Genomic DNA, 16,387 nt, shown 5'->3' on the forward strand with positions numbered 1-16,387 from the left:
GATCAATCTTTTAATGAAATGCAATCATTGGAATAAACAGCACACATTGAACTGCACGCATAAACACAATGGAGCATCAAACTTGGTCCTATCAAGTGTTGCTGTTGCATTGCATTGGGGCTTCTTCACGTACAAAACAGCCAATATCTTTGGGCTTCTGTATGGTTGACTGTAGGGCAAGTCCAAGATAAGGTCCCCTCAGAAGGCAAAATTTCATCTTTGCTCAATATTGACATGTTTGGTATCATTTTGAAGCTTATGAGTTGAAGTTTTGATTTCCGCGGAGGAAAAAATGATATTATGTAAATTTATGCAAATTTCAAGGGCCTCATTTGCATAAATGTGAAACACAGCGTTACGTATGGGACATTTATAAAAATTCATATTAATTCAAAGGAAAGCAAATAATATTTGATTAATATGTGGACATAAGAAGTTCATCACATAGTTTAACTTGATATGAAAATTTAGGGATTATGCAAATGATTATGCAAATTAGCTCGTGTCCTATCATGAGATGTCCCATACGTAACAAAATGAGGTCATTTTTTTAGGTTTTTTCTGAAATTGCTAAGGTTATTTTAATGCCCTTTTGGAAAGTTCTAATTTATTGTTAAGAGAAATTAAATACCAGAGAAAAAAGAAAAAAAAGTAAAAGAAACATTTTTTATTAGGCATTGAAATAATGTTACGTATGGGACAAATGCGTTACGTATGGGACATCCTCATACATATTGCATGTGAATGCATGTAGCTACCTGGGAAGGTCTCTCAGTACATAAATGGTCAATCATCCTGAAGAAAGCATCCCAACATTGTAGCTACTTTTTGAGTTATAGACACTTGAAACAATGTACATGACCTTGACTGAACAATTTTCAGAAAGGGGGAGGGGAAAATGGCAAAATACACAATGAAAAATCAGCATTAAAGGGATGGTATAGTTTTTTGTAGAAATGGGGATTCAGTTTTCAACATTTAAAGAGATGATTGGAAACCAATTATATGAATTACTTAAGAGCATAAAATCCTAAGACTAGAGGAATTCAAAGTTTATGTGATGGAGATCCAATTTGAAATGGTTGTGATATTACAGAAAAAAAATAAAAAGTAAAATGATTTTTTTTTAAATTGCAAGTGATACACAAATTGTCCTTATTCAGTTTTCAGTAGTAGCCACAACAAAATTCATGGGTATACATTCTGAGTTGTGACTCGAATCAATGACCTGACTGCTAGACAGACATCATATATCTACTCAATCACTGGGGTTCCACACAGCAGGTATTGCTTATTTATCAAACTTAATATTTCTTGTATCAAGTTGTTTTTTATTGAAACTAAATGGCAAACTGCCCTTCATCAATGGAAGTGAACACTTTAAACTATTCAATTTTTCAGTAGTAACTATCCTGATAAAAATTGGGCATACCTGTACTCAGGTTGGTCATAAAAAATATAGAATATGATTGAATATGAATGTGATTATGATGGTAAATATCTGGGGAATATTGTTCCCTTGTCAATCTGGATCAGTATTTGAGTAATTTCAACTGATTCCACCTCAATAATTATGCAAAAATTTGTTTAAATGGGTATTTTACAAAATTATTTTGCAAAATACCCGTAAACATGGTTCTCCACACACTAAACGAATGGGGGACAAAGGGCATGCATACCCAGGTTGGTCATAAAAATATAAAAATATGATTGAATATAATAAGATTATGATGGTGAATATTTGGGGAATATTGTTTCCTTGACAATCTGGATCAGTATTTGAGTAGTTTCAACTGATTTTACTTCAATGATTATGCAAAATACCCACAAACATGGTTCTTCACACACTAAATGAATGGGGGACAAACTGTCCCATACGTAACTGTCCCATACGTAACACGTCATGTCTGCCTTTAATTAGAACCTGTAATTAGAGCTTTTTGCCTAATGACATGAAACTTACCTGTGATAATCTTGAGTGTTGTGACTTTCATCACAGTGAGTTACAAGTTGTAGAATGATATACTTTCAGAGAGTTTTGCAGTTGAAAAAAATGTTTAAAAAAACAAAATTTTTCTGGTCCCATACGTAACGGCACATATTTTCTCTTCTAGAATATAATTGTCAAGGTCATTTTTCTCAATTTTTTACATGATTATACTTCTTGAAGATATCAATCACCATGATGAAGTTCAATACGATCAAAGGCCATTAACACTATTTTTCAGGTCATAAAAGTCTCTGAATGTCCCATACGTAACATGCGCGTTATCTTGGACTTGCCCTGTATGGGTTTGTTGAAGGGAATAAGTGAAAAAAAAAAAACAGTGGCTTCAAAACCTTAAGCTTGCCCAATCCGGGCAAGCATTTGTTCTCATTGTTTGAAAACACTTGCCCGAATTTGATTTTCACTCGACTCGGGCAATCGTGTAAGTGCTTATGTAGCACCCTGATACTGTAAAACATGATATGGATTCGCAGCATGAATTTTTCGCGAATTGCACCTTTTTTTTGCGGTATGAAATTCGCAAAAATAGAATGCACGCGAATATTCCTCGTTTTACAGTATGTTGCAAAGATTGACAGGATATTATAGAGGATCTTGACATTTGATGAGAATACTGTGAAAGTGGAATTTTCGTGTGACTAATTTTTTTGCGCTTGGCCGGATGAGAAGAGTTTCACATGTTTTTAACTCCGCGAAATCCAGACATGGACTACTAGAACATAATGGCAAGCAAAAATATTTGTGTGCTTTCATTTTTGCACTAGTTTAAGGTTGCACAAAATGCGTGAAAATTTCAACACTGCAAAAAATTTCCACTTTTACACTACAGTACATATTAACATTCATGGGGTTTCCAATCCAGTCATCTAAAGCCCATTGTGCCAATTCAATGCAGAAATGCAAAAACTCACATCATAGTCTTTCCGTGGTAGTTGGAGGTGTTGCCTTTGACTGTGGCTGTTTGATGCAAGAAAATCCTGCTGATAGAAAAAAATGAAATTGAAAAAGGTCAAACTCAGAGAAGGATCATGAATACCTTCTTCAATGTTTGAGTGTGTGTGTGTGTGAGAGTGTACAACAGTATGTATGTACATATATAATTATACTATATATACACACATATCGATGCACATACAAACACACATAGTCTCTATTTATGTGCACACAGAGATAGAAAGAGAGCGAGAGGGAGAACAAGAGAATTATGAGAAAGCTATGCAGCGATGAAGCAGATAGGCCTAGCGTCGGCTATCTGCTTTGTTGTAATTTTACGCTATTTCATATGAAACATTTTCTTATATAAAGTTAAGTCTCAAATTAACACAACCTGTGTCACTACATAGCACTGTCTATGTCAACTCAGAAACAGAGCATCCAGAATCTAATTTGAATTTACCAGAGGTGGGTATTTCTACATGCAATGAGCACCACAATTATCTTGTGAACATTAAAACGGTGCTGACAGTGACAGTTCCATGATTCGATTCGTTTGACTTTGACATTATTGGTCCATAATTCCATAAATCAATGCTTCATACATTGATTTTGGATATTTGTTGTGTCTACTTTTAATCCGGATTAGTGTTTAAATTTATAGCAGCACACCCAGTTGACCGAAAGATCAGTCTGTATCTGTCCGTCGGGGACTGTTCCGCGGAGACTGCGTTTGGCTTCACGGATCCCCTCCGTATACAGACCGAAGTCAATGATTGCGGCTCCTGTGTGGAGCAGTCACGCACAGATCAAACGTTACGACAAACCAAATTTCAGACAGCTTTTTTACATTCAAACAAGTTTGACATGACATGACACATTATGCAGCAATATTTGGGATAAATTTCTCAATTGTGCAATCGAAATACTCACATAAACTCGGTTATAACGCAGACATTTTATCGATATCGCAACATCGCCGTTCGCAAGCTGTAAGTCGCCATTTTGAATCTGTAAGCCAATCACATGCGAGGTACGTGTTTTAGCAGAACAAACACATAGAAGGGTCAATCCACGTCAAATCATCCAGTGCTTGTCACCCGACCCCCTCCGATTTTCTTTAAAATCGCACCAAATGTTCCCCAAAGTGTCTGACGGAAAATCCCAAAATATTTTGCCCCAAGGTCAATTGGTTGCTAAGATACAGCCTCACATAGCAACCAATGCGCATTCCAAAATATTAGTTAAAAGAAAATTATGCATTTTTGATCGATTGTGGTAGCATGGATATTTATGCAAAAGTGTTCATTATCTGGAAATTGAGAGAACTTTATAGTCTTTGCAAGAAAAAGTGACTGTGATGCGAAATTGACTTTTCGTTAACGTGCACGAGGTCACCGAAAATGGTGTTAAATGTTAATTTTGAAAATTTCAAAGCATATTCAGAGGCTAATGTCTTCCACATTTCATCACCTCAGGTTCTAAGATATTATGCTGTTGAAGGCTTTGACTTGCTCAGTAATTTTGAAAAAAATCAGCGGATTCGTGCTCACCGTTTTTACGGAGAGCGCCCTCAAAGTTGACAAAAATGAAAAATGTGTCAAATTCAAGGTCACGGATCACCCTTCGTCCCACCTAGGAATGGCATCAATTTTTGTGTATTGATAGACATTTACCTATATTATCTTGGGTTACCAAAGTAATTTTGCTACCGAAATGTTAAATGGTAAATTTACCCCACTGATAATGGTCGTAAACGACCAAATTTCCATGTAATATCACATATTGGGTTTAGAGGACATTTCAAATGTCCATGCTTTCAAGATGAAAAGCCGTAGCCCTGTGATATTTGCTGTAGGGGTAGTCTGTAATATATATATATTAGTAATATATACCACAAAACACTTTCATTACATAATCATGACCTTGAAATTTAATCCAAAATTTGATAAAAACAATATGTCGCTCTATTTTCCTCGTTGCACTGCATGTAATATGTGTTTTGAATGACTTTTCACAGAGCAATATTTCAAGAACTATGAAAGCTGACAGCCTACCATATTAAGGTTCTAAACTATTTGTGCTCTTCTTTCAGATTTAATGTCAATTTGATTATGAATGTTATACCCTTGACCTTGAAGTGCTTCTAAAAATAGCTGTAAATTTGTTAACTACAAATTACACACACAACAGGTGTTTTATGGCATAACATACTAGTGATTCTTTCACAAACACAAAAGTTTTTATGGTGTAAATGTTATATACTGGAATTAATCTATATGTGCTTGCAAGATATGTTACAATTAATTACTTTGTTCTGACAATGACCCTCAATTTCAGTCACAAAAGGGTACAGTAATATTTTGTGATTTTGTGTGCATTTCCCATGGAAAACAGTGGTTTTTGGTAAAAGTCATAAAAACTTGACCATTTTCACTATCTATCACTTTGATTGATTAATTCTATTCAAATTATGGTAGAAAAAGTGGACTGTGACAATTTCCAATAAAAAAAAATGCTGTAGAAAATAAAAAACAAAGAAATACATAACAAATTTACCAAAAACAAGAAAATATATAGGAATGGAAATGATTTTTGAATTGTCATAAGTTACAGAACAAATCCCCCCAAAAAAGAAGACTCTCAGTGCTTTTAATTTGCTTTTCACAGGCTAGAATAAGAATCTTGTGTAGGGTACAATGTCCATATGTACTTACAGTGTAAATACAGGTCTTTATGGGCAGGAATAGACATTTCTCCTGATTTTGAAGGTCATAAATTCAGGGTCATTGTCAGAACAAAGTAATTAATCGGACATATCTTGCAAGAACCTATAGTTATTCCAGTATATAACATTTACACCATAAAAACTTTTGTGTTTGTGAAAGAATCACTAGTATGTTATGCCATAAAACACCTGTTGTGTGTGTAATTTGTAGTTAACAAATTTACAGCTATTTTTAGAAGCACTTCAAGGTCAAGGGTATAACATTCATAATCAAATTGACACTAAATCAGAAAGAAGAGCACAAATAGTTTAGAACCATAATATGGCAGGCTGTCAGCTTTCATAATTCTTGAAATATTGCTCTGTGAAAAGTCATTCAAAACACATATTACATGCAGTGCAATGAGGAAAATAGAGCGACTTATTGTTTTTATCAAATTTTGGATTAAATTTCAAGGTCATGATTATGTAATGAAAGTGTTTTGTGGTATATATTACTAAAATATGTATTACAGACTACCCCTACAGCAAATATCACAGGGCTACGGCTTTTCATCTTGAAAGCATGGACATTTGAAATGTCCTCTAAACCCAATATGTGATATTACATGGTAATTTGGCCGTTTACGACCATTTTCAGTGGGGTAAATTTACCATTTAACATTTCGGTAGCAAAATTTCTTTGGTAACCCAAGATAATATAGGTAAATGTCTATCAATACACAAAAATTGATGCCATTCCTAGGTGGGACGAAGGGTGATCCGTGACCTTGAATATGACACATTTTTCATTTTTGTCAACTTTGAGGGCGCTCTCCGTAAAAACGGTGAGCACGAATCCGCTGATTTTTTTCAAAATTACTGAGCAAGTCAAAGCCTTCAACAGCATAATATCTTAGAACCTGAGGTGATGAAATGTGGAAGATATTAGCCTCTAAATATGCTTTGAAATTTTCAAAATTAACATTTAACACCATTTTCGGTGACCTCGTGCACGTTAACGAAAAGTCAATTTTGCGTCACAGTCACTTTTTCTTGCAAAGACTATAAAGTTCTCTCAATTTCCAGATAATGAACACTTTTGCATAAATATCCATGCTACCACAATCGATCAAAAATGCATAATTTTCTTTTAACTAATATTTTGGAATGCGCATTGGTTGCTATGTGAGGCTGTATCTTAGCAACCAATTGACCTTGGGGCAAAATATTTTGGGATTTTCCGTCAGACACTTTGGGGAACATTTGGTGCGATTTTAAAGAAAATCGGAGGGGGTCGGGTGACAACTTTTCTGAAAATTGGATGATTTGACGTGGATTGGCCCAGAAACTACCTCGCATGTGATAGGCTAATAGATTCATAGTGTATGTTTCCGCAGTTTGAACGTGACGACGCGACAGGCTGTGTTTTACGTTGAAAATTCTACTAAAATTTTGGATAATTCATTAATCTGGTGAGTTTAATGTATTTTTAAAAAGCTAATTTCACGATACAAGCTTAAATTTGCCGACCTAGGGCCGTGAATTAGACGCAATCGAGAAGGGTGAAGTACCTCACGTATCACCCAATTTTCCATAGAGACAGTGGTTAAGAACATCCACACAGCAATGGGTACTGCAACCTTCCGTCTGTCTACGGAGGACAGCGTTAATGGCAAAATATAAAAAGAGTCCTCCGGACAGACGGATCTTTCTGTCTACACACCCAGCAGCCAGGTGACTAGCAAGAACTGTGTAAAATACGTAGAGAAAAGTAGTAAACTTAGATCTACAACTAACTAGTGTCTATACACAGCCCAGTCGCTGCGCTGCACGCTGTGTAATTTTATAGCGACTATAGACTAGACTGGGCATACGGGCTGTGTGTAATCTCATAGAGCTAGTTGACCCACAACTAACGCAAAACGCAACATCTGGGACTGAAGTGCGTTACAAGCTTTAAACTCAGTGATAATGTTGTTGGGATTAAACAGCTTATCATGCCATATTTTGAAGCTAAGAAGTTAAAAATTGCCCTGGATACTTACCAGCTCTTCCCCATCTCTTCTTCTCGTTGGAATACAGCAGACACAGGAAGCCAAACAGCATTTATGGGGCCTCCCTGCGCCTGCCATCCTGTACAATTACTTGTCCTGTCGCACAACAATCGCGAAAATGGGGGTGGGGGTGGGGGTGGTGGGGGTGGGGGTGGTGGGGGTGGGGGTGGGGGGAAGGGGGCACAAGGCACCACCAGTGGAGTAAACATAGGTCATACGTACGGCAGTAGATAAGAGGGCGTTGCAGCAGGTTAGCTGCTGAAGCTTTCTTTATGCATAAGTCATGCGTAAAGGGATTAGTATGCCTACATAATATCTTAGTGTAAGCGTATTACCCCCACCCCCGGCCCCCTCCCCGGGGCCCCGCCCCCTTTATGGGCCCCCAGTTTTGTGTTGTTCTCAGAGACTCCAACTCTCCCGTTTTCGACGGGAGATCTCCCGCCGAAAACCCATTTTTGCAAAATCTCCCGTTCTCCCGCTGGAGATTTGATTTCTCCCGCCCTGGCTCTGTGTCTCCCGGTTGAAAGGATTTCTTACTTATTGCTATCGTATGTTGAAAAAATAAGTCTTAGATAGCACCAGAGAACATCTAGAACCCTGGGAACTTCGCGCTTCGCACACATCAACTTGGAGTCTCCCGTTTGCTAGGGGTTTCGGGCGGGAGAATCTCCAGATCAGAAGGTGCTTGGGGTTGGAGTCTCTGTGTTCTTGTTGTTGTTGCTTTATTGTTGGGGGAGGGCAGGGGGGGGGGGGGTTAAAGGGACTGTACAGTACTGGTTGAGGTGGGGATTCATGTTTTGAATATTCCTAAGCCAGATAATGAGAAGCCTCTTATGAAATATGAAAGAGCATAACTAAGAAGGATTCAACGTTTATTTGATGAAAATTGGTTTTCAAATGGCTGAGACTATCCAAAAAAGTGATATTAATAAAAGGCTACAGGCCACGCCTTTTATTATATAGGATCTCTTCGTTTCACCTTGTTTTTGGATATCTCAGCCATTTCAAAACCGATTTTCATCAAATAAACTTTTGATACCCCTTAGAATTGCATGCTCTTTGACATCTCATAGAGTGGTTTCTGAATATCTCGCAAAATGTTAAAAGCTAAATCCTCACCTCGACCAGAACTGTACAACCCTTTAAACCCCCTTTGAGCTGTTTGTTTGTTTGTTCGTTTGTTTTTTGCTTGTCATGACCCGTCTTTATTGAGTCAACCCAATGATCACCCCCTCGGAAAAAAAAGTGGATCCGACCCAGTGCACCTGCTCAAGATGATGAATTGAAACCGATGGGAAATTTCAGCAAATTGTGGAAAGGAAGAAAGAAAGAAAATCATTCTTGTTTGATTTCTTCTGTGAGCGACTTTAGCCCTATTTAGTAATGCAAAATAACAAAAGGCTAAATAATTCTTTCGAAAGGAATTTCTTTGCCTCGTCAAGGCTTCGATGGGTTTAACGATTTATTAAAAGGTATGAGTCACATGTTACACATCAAAATTAAAAGTAATTCTAGCCCTTCTTTTATATATCTGATTTTTCACTTCTCAGTGCACGCTTATTTTGCAGTGCTTGAGTTAGTATTCGTTATTCGGAAGAAACACATGCACAATAACACAAAACAATAGCAAATGCATCAATTTGGGAGTGCATTTTGTTCACTATAAACATGTTGCACATGCATGGGGTACCTCTTTTAGGCAATAATGTGAAGAGTTTGTTTGCAAAAACCGATAAGTCCATATTTGCCAAATGGAGATATTTGCGATTAAAGGTCAAGAAAAATATAGAGAATAATAAGAAAATTTGTGCTTCTTTTGACCATAACTTCAAAAATATACCTTTATATGTAGTGACCAATATATCATTTAAAAGGTATTATTTTGTACTTTATGACAAAGATCGTACTTCAAAATCTTCAAAAATGGACTTATCGGTTTTTGCAAACAAACTCTTCATGTGCTCCATGTATATAACCACATCCACAACACACCTATTATTAATGTGCGCTAAATTACACTCTTACAGTACATCACTTGACGCTGCCTAAATGGCGTCACCGCGGGGACGTTGAACCTTAACCCGTTCCATAATATACGGGAACCTGCATGGGCCCCATTTCATAAAAGATGTTTATAGGATGGCAACTCTTGCTGGAATGGCAATTTCCCACAGCAACAGCCAATCAGGAAGCTGGATTCTTGTCGTTACCTTGACAATCCAGCAAGAGTTGTTATCACATCAACTTCAAATGGGGCCTTGGTACGTGGTCTGGATTTCAGAATCCAGTATGGAACGGGTTATCCGAAGATGCAGGGATCGATATTAGCGGTGGCCCCCGTGGCGCCGTCGGGCAACCAAACTTCTACGATTTAAGCGTTCATCTTCTGGTCATGGTGGCCAGGTCTCTGATCGAGCGACTAAGATTTTTTTAGTAGATTGTTATCATTTCCAGTTTATTTCATGTCACTATAGGCCTATAGATTTCTTGTTTTTAAGGACCACTAAAATTACATAAGATTTGAGTGGTCCTATATATTTAGCTGCCCAAGAGGAGTGGAGTCTTATAAAAACGTTCTTCTCGCAATACAAAACCACTCGAATTAAAAATTACGCTTTTGTTTTATAGTTCCCAACTCCTGAACACTGCATCTCATCGCTTTTCTTCTCTTCTCTCTTTCCTCTATTTTTCCTATATTCGGGTACCTTATTGCTCGGGTTTTGTTTTGTTTTATTTTGTTCTTCTTTCGTTGTTCTTCTTTCGTCTTTATACATTCCACCTTGTGTTGTCCTTTTTGGTCAAATGACATTTGAAATAAGATTTACATTATTTGTATTTTAGTTAAATTAAAAAACAATTGTTACAAGGCATATTATGTTCAGAGGCCGTTGTCCAAGTCGAGCGTTTTCCTTATTGATAACAGTCTCCTCCACCTGTACACTTAAAGATCTGTAATCATATTTAAGTATTATTTCACATGATTATATATTTGTGATGCGACATTTTGTTTATATTTTCATGACTTGTGAATAACATACTCGATATTTTTATACTTAGTTTTTATTATGTACAAGTGGAGAAATAAAACTTGCTGAAACTGAAACTGAAAAAAGAAGAGGTCTTTAAGAATCGAGGCTATATCAGGGAGGGGGGGGGGGGGAGGGTGTAACCATGCACTTTGGGCCCTACGTTTTTTAAACCTCGGAAGAATAGAATGTGGTTAAGCTTTTGCCAATTGCAAGGTGTTATACCAGAGCGATTTTTTCCATATTTTCTCAGTGAGCACGGGTGAGTCATCCAACGTGAGGTCTTTTCTTTTTTTTTTTTTTTTTTTTTTTTGCCTGTTGAAGTTGATGAAACCCTGTAGTGGCACCAGAAATTAGAGATAAACTGGGCCCCATTTTTAAAAACGTGGTGCATAATATTGACCCTAAATGGCAAATTTCGTTACACTGCACCAAGTGCAATACTTGAAATGGCAAAGTTGGAATATGATGATCTCTTCTCACGTTAGACATTTTGTTAGATGGAAACTTCAAAGGACAGTAACAACCTATAAAAATAACATTTTCCTGACGAAAAAAAAAAGCCCAGATGAAACACACATCATTAATGATAAAGATAAAGTCCCTATCATCCACAACATCCATGTTGTAAATACATGTATCAAAACATATTTCTTTTATAAGAGGACCAATTATATCAAGAAGTTTCAAGGAAAATTTTTAAGGTTTTTTTTTTTCGTTTTTGTTTTGTTTGCAGTGTTTGTCTGTTTGTTTGTTCGTTTTTGTTTGTTCGGTGTTTTTTGTTTTGTTTTGTTTCTTTTTTTTTGGGGGGGGGGCGTACCGGTATGGGAGTGGGAAAGCGATTGCCCCCCCCCCCCCCCCCCCCCCCCCTCCATGTACTTAGTATTTCTACTGTTTTGAGGACACCATACCACCCTTGCACACATTCACACACACACACGTTATACACACCAAGGACAGCCATGCTTATCTGTGCCTGTATCCATGTATTGCCGTGTGCACAGGTACGGTGTACGCATTGCAAGCGGTGGTCGTATCACAGTACAGTGCATGTGGTGTATGATGTAGTGGTGGAGCTACAAACTGTAGGTCAGCTGCTGCAGCTCGCTTGCCCCCCTGCCTTTATCATGAGCTGAACGATTAGTCAGACTCAGAGAGCAACAGTATTAGTCTAGCAGGACGTCTTTATGCAAGGCAAGAGGAGGCTGAGTGACTGTTACCCACCAACTGCGAAATTTAGGTAGGATGCTAATTGAAATATATAGGATTGTAGAAATGTAGGCGAGAAAAGTTTGTAGGGATTTTTAAGTAGATCATGACTGTGCAGCTGAAGTTACAAGGTCAATAGATAAGATACAAATGTACATGATGTAAACTTTAACTGCTAGGCCTAGACCTAGTGTCAGTGACTACTACTAGACTAGAGAACTCTAGATCTAGTCTAAGCTTAGTGGACTTAGTCACTTAACTTAGTGTCATTTATGCAATCCCCAGGCCCCAGCCTCACTGCAGTGAGAGGGGCAGGGCAGGTGTCCACGTTGGAGAAATTTCTACAGAATAAATGGCAATTGTGCACTTTATGGCCCTCTATGATATTATCGGTACCTCATTCGCCGTGTGCTAAGGTGATAGGATCTATCCCATAACATTCCGCACTGAGCAGCTGGCGAGCTTCTCTTGCTATATCGGTGTATATGGAACGCCGTTTTGACAAGTGATAAGGTCACTAAATAAAAGCCCGCCTCACTCAGCGCTTCTGCGGAGCTAGCTGATCGCGCAAACCAATCACGCGGGCGAGGCTTGCGCTAGGTAGTGTGTGTGTGTGTTAAGTGTGTGTGTCCATGTAGTGGCTGCCCGTAAATCGGTAGCTATACACACTTCGCACAGCGTCTGGTAGACGTAGACTGTGTAGACGAAATAAACACTAACAGACTGATGAATCGAGATAAGATTTTGTGTTTTTTTATCATTATTTTACAGAATAATTCCGCCACGGCCGCAGCAGACATATGCCCTCCGCAGTAGGTTTAATAATCAGTCCAGGAAACCCGCTCATGATGACCGCTCCCGCGTACGAGGACTGCCCCGCCTCATGAGGACCGCCCCCACGCCTCATGAGGCCCGGGGGGGAACGCCTCATGAGGCCCCCTATTCACTTCTTATTCATCTCACATCTGACGTATAAATTGTCGCAACTTTGCACGGTGATTTTTTGTTACACACACATGTCCACTATCCATGATGAAAAGAAGAAAAAATCCTGTGTGTGTTTTTTCTCAAAAATCGAGTTTTAATCAACCGATGCAGAGCGCCCATCAAAACACGAGCGCCAGCATGTTCGCACAATGCAAGACTGCCGCACCTAGCGGCCTGATCCGACTAGAATCAACTAGTCGGATCTATCAAATTTATGAATCTGTATAATATTGCTCGGCAGGCCATTCCAATCCTTCGCTGTTCTATGAAAGAAGGAGTTGGCGAGAGCAGTTGAAGAGCCGTGTGAAATAGAATAATTATCAGGGTGATAGCTTCGGGTTGCCATACCTCGGTGCTTGAGTTGGGCTGATATAATCCTCTCTGTAGTCTCTTTAAATCAATGTTGCCGTGCTTTATTTTATGAAATGTCAGTAGCTTACAAATTGTATGTCGTTCTGGAAGTGGATGAAGTTTAAGATCCTTATCTTTATTACAGATTGGTTGCCTCTGAAACACAGAAGCAACGTCTAGCCACCAGTCGCCATGGCGATGAGAGACATGGTGGAGGGTGAGTGTGGGACGGCCAACCCCCTGATGCGCCTGGCCACCCACTTCACTCAGGACAAGTCCCTACAGCAGGAGGGACTGCAGCACCTGCCGAGGCCAGGGGAGATGGTTCATGGAGCGAGGCCCTTTCTGGAGACCCCTGATCAGGAGGTGAGTGCTCCAGCCATACCCTTAAAGGACAAGTTCACCTTCATGAACAGAAGGATTGAGAAAATGCAACAATATTAGTAGAACACATCAGTGAAAGTTTAAGGAAAATTGCACAATCGATGCAAAAGTTATGAATTTTTTAAATTTTTGTGTTGGAACCGCTGGATGAGGAGACTACTACAGCTTGTGAGTCATATGCGTACAACAGTATAAAGAAAATGTAAAAGAAAATTCAACATATTTTCACTTTTTTGGCATAATAAAAGTGCACTTGACTTGCCTCTTTCTAAAGGCAGGGGGAATAATATTACCCATAACATTTGTCGGTAACGAGTCAGGGAAATGTGTACTTTTTTCAAAAGATGGAATTTTGTGAAATTCTCTTTATATTTTCCTTATATTGTTGTACGCATGTGACATCTAAGTTATTCATACACTGCAGTAGTCTTCTCATCCAGCGGGTACTGCACAAAAACTTCAAAAATTCATAACTTTTGAACGGATTGTCTGATTTTCCTCAAACTTTCAATGATGTGTTCTACTAATATTGCTACATTCTCTCAATCCTTATGTTTATGAAGGTGAACTTGTCCTTTAACAAGGGGGCTGGTCGTTGCTCTTTTGTGTTACCATGTCTTCTATGAATATATGTACAGTGAAACCAGTGTACAAAGGTGACCCGGAAGAGATAGAAAAACAAGAACCAAATTTCATTGGCAGACCAAGAGGTTTTAAAGGACATGCTCGTTCTCCAAAGACACATGGGAAACAAATTTTTAATGATCACATATGGTCTTTATACAGAGTACATAGATGTGTTGTCATTTAGAGATTTGGCTGTGCATACCAGATAACATGGCACAATAGCTAGGATGACTAAAATATAGTGTCCCATCAAATTGATAGAAATTAGAAGGTGGATAATGAGAGGAATGTTTTCCCACTTCAAATATAATTTTTTTTTTCTTTCAAGTTACAGGAAAATCAAGTGGCACCAAAGTATGGTATATTTACAGGACCTTTCTTATTCATTGAATCTTTCATCGCTGTGATTTTTAGTACAAGCAGATGATTATGGTATCTCACTTCTCTCCAAAATAAGGTGGAAAAGCAAGCAGAAATGCAGTAATGTCCATATTTCAAGGTTCTAGAACAGAATTCAGAGCTCTAACCTGTTTGAGACTTTTATTATAAATTTGTGAGGTGGTACTATTAACAATTATGTGGTATATAAGTATCAATGAACTATATATTATAAATGTGTGAGTTGTGCGGATACAAGGCTAGCTTTAATTTTAGGAGTGAAAAGCTGCTATTATCTACTTTGTAAACCACATATTTCAGTGAATTCTGCTTTTTTATCTTCTTCTTACCAAAATGTTATTTGAATTATATGTATCAGCAATGGCATATTATACAATTTCCTACCATAAAGTAGCTTCTAAGATTGCATTTATAAGTTTCTTTTCAAACCCGCACTAGCTACATGGACAAGGTTTTACATTCACTTTCCCCATTGTGGAAAATGTGATTTCAGACCAGAGCAGTCATATTTGCAGTGGAATATCAAGCTTAAGCTGTTGTGTTGTCTGTTCCCCTTTCTCATTTCTGCATTTTGCTTTTTAAAAAGCATGTATACAGCGTACCATGTATCAAAGGTGTCACACAAAAGCTGACATTGTGATTAAACATGGTTGCGAAGCAATAATTTTACAAATTAATTGTGATTTTAATGTAAAGTGTCTTTAGTGTGAAATAATGAATTTGCTTTTATATCATGACAATTCAGTTTATCTTACAAATCAGAAAAAAAGAAACAAAGAATGTGGAGATCATCACAATCAAGTGTGGGGATAGTTGCTTCGAAGCAATATATACCAGAAATTCTCTAAAGTAAATAAAAGTTTTTTTCCCCTTCATTTTCAGGTCATCTTTATTATAAACCATTTTTTTTCATGGATAAACAGTATTTTCCATGTCATTTATGATATGACTAAAGCTTTCATATCTAGAGCTCTATCTGTCGTGTCAAATATATACAAATGCATTCAATATTCCCTTGCTTTTGTTATGGATCACTAACACCACTTCCTATATTTTTTTTTTTCCTACTATAGCTGGTGCATGAGTTTCTGGCAGACCAGCATCGTCATGTGGGGCCTCCCCAGACTTTTCGCATGGATGCCCTGCTACATGAGATGCAGGAAATAGAAAGTCTTCACAGCAGGCAGGCTCTCTCCCAAGGTATGTTTTCCAGGCTCTCTGTTCAAGTGTTGACAATAGTGTATGTAAATAATACTTACAAATCATTAATGCCTTCTGTGATTACATTCGTAGAATACTTTGAGGAGCCAAACAACAGAAGTGACAAGTTAAGAGTTTCATCATTTATTTCATTATGTTTGCAAGGATGGTGGCAGGTTAGCTACAGGAGGTGACATTTCATGCTGCAATAAATTACTAAATATTATTCACCATTTGAAAGACAATACAAGTGAATGATCAAACAACAGACAAACAAACAAAACAAGCATAATACAAGAGCACAAAAAGTCAGGCTTTTCCTGATGTGCTTCCCTAAGTTGCTGGGTTGGAAAAAAGCAATCAAAATTACTTTGGCCCTCAGGCCCGTGCAACCAACCAAGAATGAACTGTTATCCGACTCGGAGATAATACAACCTCATTCTCCTTAATTGCTCAACTGAGAGCGTTTAGATTAAAATACCATGTGCATTTGCCTCTT

General features: G+C 37.9%; 2 protein-coding genes across 2 annotated transcripts in view; one reads left to right on the forward strand and one right to left on the reverse strand.

Moving 5' to 3' along the window:
• LOC139745366 (H(+)/Cl(-) exchange transporter 6-like) overlaps positions 1-7,804 on the reverse strand; it is a 42,412-nt gene extending 34,608 nt beyond the window's left edge. The window contains exons 1-2 of the mRNA XM_071655760.1: positions 7,697-7,804; positions 2,920-2,988 (exon numbers count right to left, since the gene is read on the reverse strand). Coding sequence (XP_071511861.1) covers positions 2,920-2,988; positions 7,697-7,783 — 156 coding nt within the window. The 5' untranslated portion in view covers positions 7,784-7,804. The remainder of the gene's footprint in view (positions 1-2,919; positions 2,989-7,696) is intronic.
• Positions 7,805-11,894: 4,090 nt separating this feature from the next.
• The window catches only part of LOC139745374 (peroxisomal targeting signal 1 receptor-like), a 29,348-nt gene continuing 24,855 nt past the window's right edge, over positions 11,895-16,387 (forward strand). The window contains exons 1-3 of the mRNA XM_071655767.1: positions 11,895-11,971; positions 13,424-13,644; positions 15,762-15,888. Coding sequence (XP_071511868.1) covers positions 13,471-13,644; positions 15,762-15,888 — 301 coding nt within the window. The 5' untranslated portion in view covers positions 11,895-11,971; positions 13,424-13,470. The remainder of the gene's footprint in view (positions 11,972-13,423; positions 13,645-15,761; positions 15,889-16,387) is intronic.

The sequence above is a fragment of the Diadema antillarum genome, unplaced genomic scaffold (genome assembly GCF_040938485.1).
Source record: "Diadema antillarum isolate AM-2024a unplaced genomic scaffold, OU_Dant_1.0 seq00001259_RagTag, whole genome shotgun sequence".
Classification (NCBI taxonomy): domain Eukaryota; kingdom Metazoa; phylum Echinodermata; class Echinoidea; order Diadematoida; family Diadematidae; genus Diadema; species Diadema antillarum.